At 39.1% G+C, this 14,413-nt stretch overlaps 1 protein-coding gene across 4 annotated transcripts in view; it reads left to right on the forward strand.

Annotated features, from left to right (window-relative positions):
• The window catches only part of NPNT (nephronectin), a 90,750-nt gene extending 76,642 nt beyond the window's left edge, over nt 1-14,108 (forward strand). For all 4 annotated transcript variants that reach the window (XM_026659863.2, XM_026659865.2, XM_026659864.2 and 1 more), the window contains 4 exons: nt 7,887-7,982; nt 8,281-8,379; nt 11,756-12,012; nt 13,565-14,108. In XM_026659863.2, coding sequence (XP_026515648.1) covers nt 7,887-7,982; nt 8,281-8,379; nt 11,756-12,012; nt 13,565-13,660 — 548 coding nt within the window. In that variant the 3' untranslated portion in view covers nt 13,661-14,108. The remainder of the gene's footprint in view (nt 1-7,886; nt 7,983-8,280; nt 8,380-11,755; nt 12,013-13,564) is intronic.
• The last annotated feature ends 305 nt before the right edge of the window (nt 14,109-14,413 follow it).

A 14,413-nucleotide genomic window follows, 5' to 3' on the forward strand; every position in this document is an offset into this window, starting at 1 on the left:
ATTATACCTGCCTGAAGAATACAGAATTGGGCTCTACTTGGATTAGGGCCATGTTGCCCTCTCCTATGTATAATGGTACACAAGAACGGGAGAGACTGCAAGAGTTTTCCCAAAATCATCATGTTCCTCTCTCCACCCAAAAGCCTGCAGACCTTCCAAGCTCTCAAGAAATCTTCCAGAAGCACAAAGCTGTCTATGAAGAAACTCTATGTCCCCCAGATCCTTGCTAATATGCAATACAGCTGCCCTTCAGTTAAGACCTATCAGCAGCTGCCAGTGGAAACTCTCCATAAAAGGGGGGGAGGGGTTCCCTAAGCAAAAGTTAATGTGGCCTCAGGTTGCAGAATTTTAGGCAACATACCATGGGCAGCTAGGGTGGCTTGTGGTGGGGTAAGATGATGTACATTTTCTCCAGTCTAACCTCTGCCCCTCTCTTCCCCCCCCCCCCAACTCGAGACACACTAATCTCCTCTCCTGCCTGGGGCAAAATAGGAAGGCACTCTCGAGGTGGTTCAGGGACCGAGGGTCATGACCTAGCCCCTGACTGTTTAGTTTTCTTTTAGCTATTTCTAATATATGTGAGCACTGGAGACCACGGAACTGTTCCTCTTTTTATTTTTTGAATAAGAGTTTAACCAAGTTTAATTTGCTTTAAGAATGGAACTTTCTTATCTATTTCTTAATTACATTTATTGACAAGTGGGAATTGCATGCATAATTGCTCCAGTATGGAATCAGCTACATTTAAACTGCATTATATTATTATTTTTGTTATTATTTTAGAATTATTAATAACAATATGAAGCTATGCTTCAGTTCTCAATTTATTTTTTGTTATTGGAATCGTCAAAAAACTGAGGGCCATAACCATGACTAACCCCAAAATATACTCACCATACCTCAGCTTCCCAAATTTAGCCATTGGCGAACAGATGAAAGAAGTAACAAGACTTTTTCAAGATTAAAAGGCAGCGTGAGAATTGGTCTTATGTAGCTGGTAAAAAATCTCTCCCCTCTCCCATCCCTTTATGAAGAACTTTACTCAATAACTTGAGGAATGCTGTAGAATTAGTGTATTGGCTCACCCACCTATGTAGTTCTACTACACAGCCTCCTTGAGAAATACCATGCAGTGTATATAGTTCATGGAATCTTCTAAGAAGAAGTCAAGTTTATATTTAACAATCTTATCAAGCAGTTGAAGTAAAGTGAAAACTACACTGATACGCTAAGTAAAGTACACACGAAAGGCTTGGAAAGCTCACAAGAAATAATTGTGCCAAATTCTTTCTCCCACGGATCTCCACTCAGCATACTTAGCCGTCTTAGGAAAGAAGAGTCCATATGGACCATGTTAAGACTCCTGTGTCTTATATGGTAGCTCCCTTGTTTGCTGGATATGAGTGCACATTCCTTTCATTAGAATCCAGCACTGAAAGGGGCATTTTTAAAGCATTCTCAAAGTTTGTGAAATTAACATTAGGAGGGGTCTTTTGGAAGAAGTTTGGAGAAATCTTTGTGTGGGGCCCTAAATTATACATAGTTATATTAAACTTGCTATACTTGAATGTTCATGTCTATATGGTAAACAGGAAGTGGAATTTCATTTAGTGACTTGGGGACCACTTTGTCCTGTAAAGCTAGAAAACCTGAGTAAGGGGCAGGAAACTATCATCTCCCATGTGAGATTTCCTGCAATTCATTCTGCAAGTGGGGTGGGCAAAATGATAAGGGTCTCCGTGTAGCAGGCAGTGGGCATGACCCTCCTAACCTCTGGAGGTACAAAGATCTGCCAGAATGTCCTACAGCTCTCAGGGCACCTGCATAACTCAGGGACATCAGAATGGGGCCAAAATACTCCCCGTTCCCATGGGAGGGAATGGGGAGTATGGCTATTGCAGCGTCATACTGCCATGCACTGCTGGCCAGTCTCCCTAAACTCCTGCCCTGAGTTGGGGGAGGAGGGGTTACAATGTGTGGAAGAAAAACTGCGAAAGATAATGCTAACAGGGTGAACTTTGTTATGTTAAATGGTTATAGTAGATCAAAATAGGACAGGGAGTTCACCAATACTGGTCCTGGGTACTGATAGCATGGGGGTGAAGTGACACTGCATCATATTGGCTGATGGGGCAAGCTCAGGGAAGAGAATAAGAACAAGACAATAAATGTATCTGAAAGGAGACCGTTTCTCTGAACTGACCCATCGCAATTGTAACCAACAATCAGCGGGTGCATAATATCTAGAAGTTTATAGGCAATGTGCTTGTGTTCTCAAATCCCTCTCCACCATACATCTCTTTATAGAGTGCTAGGAAAGGAGAGGGAAATTACAGGGCCATTCAGTTTCCCTTGGATTCTGGCTAGTAGAGGAAAGCTGGCAGGGTCATAAGAACATACTGGGTCAGACAAAATGGTCCATTTAGTCCAATATCCTGTCTTCCGAAAATGGCCGGTGCCAGATGCTTCAGGGAGAGTGAACAGAACAGGGCAATTTATTGAGTGATCCATCCTCTGTCGTCCACTCTCAGCTTTTGGCAATCAGAGGCTGGGGTTGTGTCCCTGACCATCTTGGCTAATAGAAATCGATGGACCTACTCTGTGTGAATTTATCTAATTCTTTTTTGAACCCAGTTATACTTTGGCCTTCACAACATCCCCCGGTAATAGTTCCACAAGTTTACTGTGCACTTCGTGAAGTACTTCCTTATGGTTGTTTTAAACCTGCTGCCTATTAATTTATTGTGTGAACCCTGCTTCATGTGTATGTAAGGGGATAAATACCACTTCTTTATTCACTTGCTCCACACCATTCATAATTTTATAGACCTCTATTATATTCCCCCTTAGTCAGCTCTTTTTCAAGCTGAAAAGTCCCAGTCTTTTTTAATCTCTCCTCATATGGAAACGCTCATGGAAAATTTCTCTTATAAGGTATCAGTGCTGCTCCATCCACTGGTGTGAAGCCCAATGAACTCCCAAGCCAGGCACCAGCTCCTCAGTGTGAATAGCACATAAAATGGATCTCTGGATGCGAAAGCAAATTTGCAGTTTTTATTCAATTGTATTTTCTTGAAAACTTATTTTTCACTATTCATCAAACTCTAGTTCTACACTACTTTGCTATTGGACTTTCAGAATACTCCCTCTCTGAAAGTTACTTATTCTGTTTTATTTCATTTAAAAACATTTCTGTGGTATCTTTCAAACTGATTCACTTCTGTTTGTAATGCCCTGTGTAGTGATTAGAATTTTTAATATCAATTGGCAGTCAATTTCCCATTAAGGTTTTTTAAGAATTTCAACCAAAATCCATCAGACTAGTCACATGCTTCAAGTTAGGCATGTGCTTAAGCACCTAGCTGAAATTGATCTTAAATCTTTTGTGTAGGCATTACTGCTAAACTTGCCTATGTGAAAGACCGTCTCTTTCCCGGTGTCTTACTGCCATAGCTCCAGTAGGAAGAGATGTTCAAGCTGGATCACCCTCATTATAAAAGAAGAGCAGGGCATTCTCAGTGAGGGCCCCAGGACTCTGAAACTTGCTCCCTTCCTTGGTCTGAAATAGCCTGTACTCAATAACATGGGCATGCTGCAAATGCCATTTGTTTGATAGAGTTTTGGGGAAGGAGTAGGTTCTTGTGTACGACTGGGGCTCAGAGTCTTTTCTGGAGCTTTTCCATTTTGGTTTGTTGGCTTGCTGAGGTTAATGATTATCTCCATTTGTATATTAGACTTACACTAACCATGCAATAGCATAAATATTAACTATTTTCAGGATATGCAGAGCTTTTATATGGGCTTTTTTGTAAAGTTAACGCTAAAGAAAATGAATGTATAAGCAAAACAGATGTTAAAAACAAAATAGCAAAACTATTATTAAAAATGATGTATTGCGCTATAAATAAAAAGGCCAAATTCTAATACTCTTACTTACACTATACTTTGCTCTGCAAACAGGGTCACACTGAAGTCATTGGGACTATTTGTGGAGTAGGTGCTATTCAACATGAGTGAGAGTATAAGAACATGACCTACAGTACTTTACAAATGGACAAAGACATTCCTAATGCTAAAGAGTTTACAATGGAAGAAAATAATAAGAAAAATAGCTGTTCTTAAAGCTGACCGAAATATGAGGGAAAATATTCAGTTTACTGCAGATTCTTTTTGTTCAAACCTTTTGTTTGATTAATAGACAAGGTGAGTGAGGTAACATCTTTTATTGGACCAACTTCTGTTGGTGAGAGAGACAAGCTTTAGAGCTTACGCAGAGCTCTTCTTCAGACCTGGGAAAGGTACTGTGAGTGTCACAGCTAAATACAAGGTGGAACAGATTGATTATCATAAGGAGTTAACATGTTGCAAGTGACCATTCAAGGTGAAGTGGGCAGTTAACACCTCTGCAGTCACAGGAGAAACGTGGGTTACTGGGTTCTAGGTATTTGTAATGAGCCATAAATCCAGTGTCTTTATTGAGTTCATGCTTTTTGGTGTCTAACACAATTATGAATTTACGCTCCCAGGGTCATCTTTTGAAGGTGTTGTGCAGGTTTCCTTTGAAGATGAGGATTGAGAGGTCAGAGCTGGCATGCTCGTTTTGTGAAAAGTATTTGCCCACAAGCGATATGGTGTGTTTGTCTTTTATCATTTTTCTGTGCGAGTTCACTCAAGAGTGTAGTGATTGTCTCATTTCACCCAAACAGTTCTTATTGGGTCATTTAGTGCACTAGATGAGGTACATCACCTGTGGTCAGTATGTGTAGAACCTATGGATCTTGAAAGGTGTGTTGTGATCAATCATCGTAATGGTGGTGATATGTCTGCAGGTTTTGTGTCAGTTTTTATGGCAAGGTCTAGTGCCCCTTTGAGTTGGTGGGTCCTGGTCTGTGGGGAGCTTGCTTGATTATTAATATACATGTATGTTGCATACAAGGATTAAAAATATCTTCTTCATAACATGTAATTTGTTACCTTTAAAGCACGTATTTGTGTTTGGTCAAGCTCTTAACATTACCAGTTTATTTTGTTAAAATTCCAAAAGTTGTAACCATATATTATAAAATCTATTTGATCGTGATTTAAGATTGTTTATATTACTGAGTGTTTTCCAGTTCCCTGGATTTGACAAGTTAGAGTACACATTCAACAGTGTTATTTACACATTGCTTCCAGTGCAAAAAAGACTCTGGCTAAAAAGTGTTTTCTTCCTCAGTTTGGATGTGATTTAATAGAAATAACCATATTCATTTCTGGTCAGAATCTTAAATCACTACATTCATCTTTATTTTCAGTCATCTAAAAAGCTTATTGGTACATTTTAGAATTTATTTTAAAACTGAATTGCAAGCATGCTTCTAGTTCTTATTTTATGTTTTGATGGCGTGAATAATTAAATCAAACCATAAATATTCTAAGCACCACAGGGAGCTGTAATATCCGAGGATAAGTCTGAAATGCATTACTACTGTCATTAATGATGTGCTAGATGTGTGGCTGGAAGAGGAATTTTCAAGACAGCTGTAACAAGTGCAATAATCGATTTAGCTACAGCTTACAGCTGTCCATCAGACACAACATTTGTGTACTGTATCTGGAAAACTAAAATTTGGCGCACAGATGTGGTTAGAAGAATGCTACAGAATATCTTGAGTCAAGGCAGCACTGAGAACCTTTAGTATAGTAAGGGTCCCTGGAACTAGTCTGGAATTTCAAGGTTAGTGTATTTAAGTGGCAGTTTAAGCAGTCATTGCAGCCATTCCATATTCTGCAAATATGAATCCCTCAAGGGCCTTTCTAATTTCAAGGAGCCCTGTCTTTTCCAAGTTTCATAGCCAAAGAGATTATTTCCTTTCTGTGTAGTTGTTATACAGCTGAGTGCAGCAACTGGAGCACAGGGCCTGTATTATAGTGACAGCTATGATTATGGTTGAATTCCAGCTTCCATTCTAAACTCCCTTTTTAAACTGCTCATAACTTTCTCTCACACCTCTTTTGGGCTGAAATTATCAATGCTCTCTGCCCCCAGATATTTTTTGGAAAGTTTCAGAAAAATACTTCTAGCCATTTTTTAGTCCTTCATGCCAGGGAAAGAGGGGAAGTCAATGAGGCATTTGGCTCTAGAGCAGTGGAGAGTCAGGTAACTGGAGGAGATAGGAAAAGGGTGTAGTGAAGGCAATGAGTATGGCAGGGGTTGAGATGTGCATAAAATGAGAGAGGCAATGGGGAATACAGGAACTGATATCCCCAGTTCCCACAATTCACTGTAGTGACATCTGTTACCGGACCATTGTGTGTGTCTTGCCAGGTGTGCAGGCTGGAGCTCCAGTCTCTCACCTGCTCCAGCTGTGCTGGAAATTCTTAGGCAGGAAGGAAGCAGAGAGAAACAGTGCATGTGCAGCAAAGGAGCTTCTTGCCTACCCCCCCTTCTCTCTTGTGCCTGAGGATGAGACCAGGAGACATTCTGGCTCATGCTGCCTCACACGGAGGCAAGTATGCCATTAAAGAGAAATGTGTGGCACTTGGGAGGCCTGTGATTATAATTTGTATTGCAGTAGAGCGGAGACCAGTGCCCCATGACAGGTACTGTACAAACACACACTAGACTAGACAGTCCCCACCCCCAAAGAACTTAGTTTGGCACTTAATATTCTTTAGTGAGGCCTTGCAACATCCTTAGGGGGTAGGCAAAATAAAGTGTGGAGAGGATAAGTGACTTGTCCAAGATCACACAGCAAAGCAGTGGCATTGGGGTCTGTGTTCAGAGGGGTTCTAGTGCTCCTGGGTGGGGGTTTATCCCTCTTCCCTCCCTCTTCTCCCACGTGCACACAGTGCTTAGCTCTCAGGACAGGGAAGCACCAAAGCAAGAGGCTGTGACCTCAAATCCACAGTCCTTTGGAAATGCCACGTCTCCTGCATTGGAATGGAATGATGTGCAGTCTGGGGAAAAGGAGGAGAGGAGGCTAAGGATGGGACTGGGTGGGAGGAGGTGTAGGCAGCAGCAGTGGGGGAGAGGGACTGGGAGCAAGCTGCTATGTCACTTATTTGTCCAGTGTCCCTCAATGTCTCTTTCTTGAGCAGTACTCAACATGTGTATTAAGTAAAGTTCTGGTAAACAGAAGACCTGGGTTCTATTATTTTGCTACATTAAGCTAGGTTTTTGCATAGAATAAATTTAACCAACAGTGCCAAAGGAGGATAAAAAGCACAGAGGCAGAAGCCTGGATTTTTTGGTGGACTATTACTCAACTGAAATAAGTTTAAAAAAAACTTCAGACCTTGCATTTTCTCCTTTGCATGCTCAATTATCTCTTCAGATTATTGTTTGACCCTCAGGCAGCAGTATTGTAAACTGTATCACCTATTCCAAAATATAATCCTGATCATCATTTAGGAATTATCAAGTTTTATTCTAATCTTTTATAGTGTGATGGTTCTATGTCTAATTGTGTGTTTCTAAATGCTAGTCAGGTGCATGGGGTATTGCGGATTCTCTAATGTGTGACATCAGATTCCCATTACTGTCAGTGAAAGTTAGTAATCCAGATCCTTTGAGATGCTACTTGAGGCAGATGAGGCTTTAGCAGAGAGCACATTTGACTGTTTTATTTATTTGAAAATGTATTTGCGGAGAACTTTTTTTTTAAATGCCCTTCGCTTGCAGAGCCTTCAGAATTTTTTGAATCACCCTTTACAGAGACAAATGTTCCAGCATAAGGTGGGAAGTTTATGAATCTTCATGTGAAATGTAATTAAATATATTGAATTCATCAAGAAGAGCATAAGCCTGAGGCTTTCTCTCTGGCTTTTATTAAAGATAAGTAAGTAGGTCATTGACTATTTTTATCTACCTCATTCATTTCTTTAAAAATTACTTTCTCTTCCAGTACCACGACAGCCTGGAGTGAGCAATAATCTGTTTGAAATATTTGAAATTGAAAAAGGGATTAGTGCAGATGAGGATGAAGCAAACGATGATCCAGGTACTTATCAAGTTTACTATTCAGGATACAGTTATGCTGGTTTCATACTATGTTTGTTTTAACTGTGTCCCTTCAACTAATTGGTCTCATTCTTCCTTTACAAATGTGGGTTTTATTAACACAGGTTTGTGCTCTAAAGAGTATATTAAGTGATACTGTTATTTGCCTAGTACTTGTTAATATTGCTGTAGCTTCTTTTTGTCTGGCTTGTAAATCCAGTCAGAAAGTTGGTGAGTGGTCCACCAGCCCTAAGGCTCAAGGACTGTTCTTATGTGTCTTTCTGGTCTGTTCTTTGCAGGTATCCTGGTGCACAGCTGTAACTTCGATAGTGGTCTGTGTGGATGGATCAAAGATAAAGATGATGATTTGCACTGGGAACCACTTAGAGATCCATCAGGTACAATAACTTTGTCCAGTCACACCTGTTTTAGTTTAAGAACCCAAGCCTGCTCCCATTACATTTAATCTGAGCAGAAGGAGATTCTCAAAACTTTGCTAATTGACAGTAGCTTAAGAAATGGCCTACAACTCAATGGTTTTAGGACCTGCTCCCATTAAATGTAGTGGGGGTTTTGCTATTTCGACGTTGATGACAAAATTTAATGGAACTACACCACTATACCTCAACTGGGGAACTGGCTCTTTGTTAGCTTGTATCTGCTAGATAGGAATGCCTATGAAGGAACAGTGTTTTTCCTATTCAGTTGAGGAAGATAAGAATAGAACTTGGAATGTGGCCCAATTTATTTATTCCTATTTGAAATAAAATCTATAGTTCAAGGATATGAGGAGATTTTTTAAATTGCCAGGCCAACATAATGATTTGTATGGTAATACTAAAATTGTGGGCAAAGCTGGAAATAATTTTGGCTCTACTGTCAAATACAAAGTTCTGTTTCTACCTTAACATTCCCAAGTCAGAGCGTAGTTTACAGAAATCCAATATGAAATATTACAAAAGTATGTACACAGGAAAACTGTTTTAGTAAAAAGGGAAGGAGGGTAGATTTTTCAAAATTTACAGCGTACATCTCGGGTAGCAAAAAGGGACCTTGGAATATTGAGTTGAATGGAACAAAAAAGGGCACTAATGAACCATGCCACAAATCACAGGCTCTTTCTGGATCCGAGCTGGTATTCACTCAGGGCAGTGAACCACTGCATACTGATACACCTCAGAGAATCTGCTCTCTCTACAAAAAGAATACACTGAGTTTAGGAAAAAAACAAGGCTGAACACAAGTCAGTTTTTGCTGCCAAATCTGTCTCCACATAGTACTGAGAGCTATATGGTGAAGTTCTGTTTTAAACATACAGTCCTGACCATGCATTCCCCTTCAGCCCTCTCACCAAAGGGATGGAGATTAGACACACTTCTTCAGCTCTCCATTAGACCCTATGGGATTACATCATAGAAAGAATGCCTCATGTGACCAGATTGTAGACACTGAAAGGAAATGCATTCCCTGGTTGTAAAATACTGTGAGTTAAATCATAGCCCCAATGTGGGTGGGAGGATGGAGGAAGTCCTTTCCTCCAGCACTGCAATAGAGGCATCCTTATCTGATGGAGTCAGGTCAGGGCCATCATCCTTGTACACCAGGGTGGCTGCACTGGGGGCAGTACTGATTAAACCTGTTCAACAGGTGTAGTAAGGAGCATGATCTCCCCACACTCTCCTCCCCTCTGCTCCCCCTGTATTGGTATGGTGCCTCTAAGCACCACTCCTTTCTCCTGTGACTCAGGCTCAGAAAAGACATAATTTAGCATTACATACAGATAACTTTTAAGATGCTTGTGTCCTGGAACAAAGTGTGGCCTACAATGAGTTTTTGATTAGGTGTACTCACTTATAAAGTGCATGAATTTTGTTTACTCCAGGGTTGTTTTGAAAAGCAGTAGTTTCAAAAATATCACTTGGCTAGCTGGCTGGATCTTTTTTTTTCTGTTTTTTACCAGTTACATTCTATGTAACCTGCTACTTAAAAATTGTTAAAACCAACCAAACAAAACTCCAATCATTTCACAGATTTATTCTTTGCAGCTGGCCAATTGTTTCTTGGCTTTCAAAGCCCTGATGTTTAGTTGTTTTTTTAAGTGGTTTAAAATGCAGCTTCTGATAAAGGTGCTATGCTATTTCTTTAGGTTTAACTTGTATGTAGAAAACAGGTGAAGGTCTTTAACTATTCTTGTAGGGGCTGGTCTACACACACACTATGAAGTTAATTAAATGTTTTCCTACTGATTTAGATAATCTGTGCAACTCTCTAGAGTGGATGCAGTTCTACTGGTTTAAAGGTATTTGTACTAGTATAACAAGCACCTTTATCCTGGTATAACTTTGTCCATGCTAGAGGGTCATACTGAACTAACTGAATTTTTTTTTTCTACCAATTTAGTTGTACTGTTCCAAAAACGATGTGTAGACAAAGCATAGCCAACTCAGCAATGCATTTAAGCATGTAATTGTCTCATGGAAGTCAATGGAATTCAGGCAGATGCTTAACTTTAAACATATGCTTAAATGCTTTGCTGAAGTGAAGGCAGAGATTATGGACTTTTTTCTTTTAAATTCAATTGTTTGCTTTGTCTTGGCACATTATTTTGTTAAAATCACATTCATATTTTCTTGCAAAGAGATGATTTTAAAGAAAATCATCATAGCTTTGCTTAGAACAAACATTTATGCAACATTAACGATCAAACTGAACAAGAAACATTCAAATCTAGTTTGACTAAAACTGCGACTAAACTTCAGAGTAAAAGGTTAAACTATTATAATTAAGTAAATTCTGTACATCTCTACAATATGGAAAAAGCATTTTCAGGCTCACTGACTTCAACAGCTCAGATTTCATGGAACCTTTATAACGTAATTAATACTAAAACCTTTAAAGTGAATTTTGATTTTTGACATTCTGCTGTGATATCAAAACTGTTTGTTTTATGGTTAGAACATGGAGTTCTCAGTTGGATATTATTGTTTTGCAATTTTTTTTCCGGTCAGCTCAGATTTGCAAAAAATGAGTTGGGTCTCATTCCAACTTCGAAACGCTGCTCTAGCTTTAATAAGTTCAAAGTTTTTTTTTTAATCCTTTTGGTATGGTTTTAGAAGACCTAAAGTCTCATTTATCACAGTTTTAGCAGCCTACATAAAAAGGATCACTAGAAGAATTTATTGGGCTTACATGTTTGATTTTGGCTTTTATAAATGTTGCCATAAGGTCCTCTGGTTTTCCTTTATTGCAGTATATTTATATGCAGGTATCTCTCACTAAAGGGATGGGGATATTAATGGGTTTTTGAATGATGTTCACATGTACAGTAACAATCCAACATAAGACACACTGGAGAGTGCAATGAGACTTAGGTTACTAAATGTCACCTCTGAAAATGGGACTTAGTAAAATTTTTGAAAATTCCCATTTGTCCAGAATGTATATGTATTAATGAGTGCCTAAATCTTGTCATTTCATATCTAGAATAATATTTAGAGGCTTAGTTTATTGTTAAAGCTTTTGAGTGAAGTTTCCTATGCAGCAGTGTTATCGAAGAGTCTATGACTTGTAACGGAAATTTAAATCTCCTCTACCACAGCTAATGCAGCACAGCAACACATTTACAACAGTGATTTCTAAGAAATCCTGGAGTTTGAAATCCCCAAGACACAGGAATTTTCAAGATTGATGGCACATTAAGTACGTGTGTCTTTGTACGTGAAAGGTACTGACCATGCTTGGAACATTTAAAAAGAGCTGCCTTTTCTTTTGCAGGTGGACAGTATGTGACTATCTCTGAACCCAAAGGCAAAGAGGGAAAAGTAGCACGTCTGGTCTTGCCACTTGGCCAGTTAGCTCATTCAGGGGACTTGTGTCTGTCCTTTAGGCATAAGGTATCTGGACTACATTCTGGTCTACTCCAAGTGTTTTTAAGAAAAAATGGTGCTCATGGACCAGCAGTTTGGGGAAGAAATGGTGGCCACGGCTGGAGACAAACACAAATAACTTTGCAAGACTCAGGCATCAAAAGTGTAAGTATAGCTGTCTATACAGTTTTCAGTGTTTTAGTATAGGAGGCTGATACTAGACCTAGGAGATGAATAGCCCATGTTTTATTTCTAATTCATGCCTGACAGTGGACATGTTTTTCCTCCGTCGTATGTAAAAATACTAACTAGTTTTCAGTCAGGCAGAGTATTTTATATTGGTAAACAAATATAGGAGGTCACTAGAACTTGTGAACAAAGAGGACAGCACCTAGAGATGGATTTATAAACACCTGCTCCTTAGTCTTTTAAAAATAGAGGCTCTCGGAATAAGGCCACACCATAACTCAGCAAACAGCCCCTCTATCACAGAAAAACCAAATATAAAAGAACAAGATGCATTTGCAAGATAGCTGATATTTTAAAACATCAGCTATGATTTTCAGTACCCCAGTTTTTGGATGCCCATCTTGAGACACCTATAGGCTCTCCAACACTTTTTGAAAAATCAAGTCTGTTTAAGGTGCCTCCAGTGGGCATCAAAAACTATTTGTTGTTTCTGAAAATTTAAGCCAATATATATACACACACACACTTTCTTTTTGCTCTAACTTCCCTCATTAATCCGAAAAGCCTAAAGGGAATGTAAACATTATTTTACAGAATTGATAGTAGATCTTGCCTTTGTATTGACTTTTTTCTACATCAGTAATAAAGTATTGCAAAATCCTACATGAATTTATCTAAACTCTAGTTTCGACAGGGTCACTGTGTACATATCCTGTTGGGGTTTGTTTGTTTTTAGGGAGCATGTAGGTTCTCCTATCTAATGTGGGAATCTTGCTGGAATGTTTGATTAATTTTCAGACCATGGACAAAATAACATTTGCTCATGTTAAAACAGTTTAGTCTTCAATTTTATCACACCAGTGCAGGTGATTGTGGATGGATTAAAATAAATATAAAATGGGCTCAGCTAGAGTTTAGTACCCGTTTGGCTTTAGGGATCATTCTACAGCATATTATTCTGCCATGGTCCTCTCACCTTATATTCTCTTCTTCATCCTACTTTAAATCTGTTGAGCTCTCCCTCATTCAAACTAGGTGTATTTTTAGTTCTCTGTTTAAAACGCAGATATGCAGCATTTGCTACATCATGTTGTAGGAAGTCAAAGTTTAGATTAGCACATTTCCCCAGAAGCTTGGGACATGTTATATAGGGGATACTATTTCTAGATCCAGCTTACAATACATTCAGTGTCCAAATTGATAAATTTGCAATGTGGATGTGGAAGGGAAAATCTTTTCAAAATACTACAAAAAATAAGATGGCTCTTTAGAGCAATGGATAAAGTGATTACTGGGAGGAATGATTTAAATATATCTAAAGAGAAGATCACCACCCCTGGAGACAGAGATTCCTCCCTGAAAGCTGAACTCTGCTTCCATCAGCAGAGTAAGCACACTTCTAGAGATCACTGAAAGTGTTTTATGCATTACAAATACCAACATCCAGGGATATGTCTCTAAGTTCCCTGAGGAACTTGTCTTTTTTTTTTTAAGTTTACATCTGACTGTGTCTTATTTCCTTCCCCAGGTTATTTTCAAAGGTGAAAAAGGGAAAGGCAGAACCGGGGACATTGGATTAGATGATGTGAGCTTGAGGAAAGGCCGCTGCTCTGAAGAACATTAGCAACACCCACTAGACTGGCAAAGAATATATACAATTTCTCTTTCCCTTCAATCCTATTCCTATCAAGTTAAAAGAAAACTGTGGGCCAAAGTGGAAAATATGGACAGTGATCACCTCGTTAGCCCACTTTTGTGCAAATCCCCGTGAAACTCTACTTAAAATAATGCAAATTGTCTGTAAGGATGCAAACTTCAAGCCAATATTGGGTGTTTTTACTATTATTCCTTGTCCACATACCTTTATCACACACACAGTATCTTGTACCATGCCTGAAAGATGCTCATATTAAATGGGCAGGGAGGGAGTGGCTAAATGTCATCAGAAGAGATCTCCAGCTCACAGCGGTAATATTAACTGTTGTTCTGTGTTTTGCTATAGTGCTACCATTACACTGATGATAAGGATATGCTGTGCGATTTGTCTGACTTCATAATTTGAAGTTAACTGAGGCCTGGACCTGAACTTTGGCTATTTTACTGCCATTGACTTTTAAAGAAGGGTTGTTACATATCAAATAGCATTTATTCTGATGTATCTATATTAACAAAAGGCAGTTATGTAGACTAGGCGCTGCATCCCTTAATATTGCTAGTACTGTTGTGTGTAAATGTGTGTGGTTACTAATGTATTTATGTTTCTTATATTTACAGATTCCAGTTGCAAGGTAAATGGCAGCTGTGCTTTCAAGCTAAAATGCAGTATGTGAGCTCAGTGTGTTCTTTGACCCTCTGCTGGTGACCACTGATAAATCAG

Source organism: Terrapene carolina, unplaced genomic scaffold, assembly GCF_002925995.2.
Source record: "Terrapene carolina triunguis isolate 2854851 unplaced genomic scaffold, T_m_triunguis-2.0 Scaffold706, whole genome shotgun sequence".
Lineage (NCBI taxonomy): Eukaryota > Metazoa > Chordata > Testudines > Emydidae > Terrapene > Terrapene triunguis.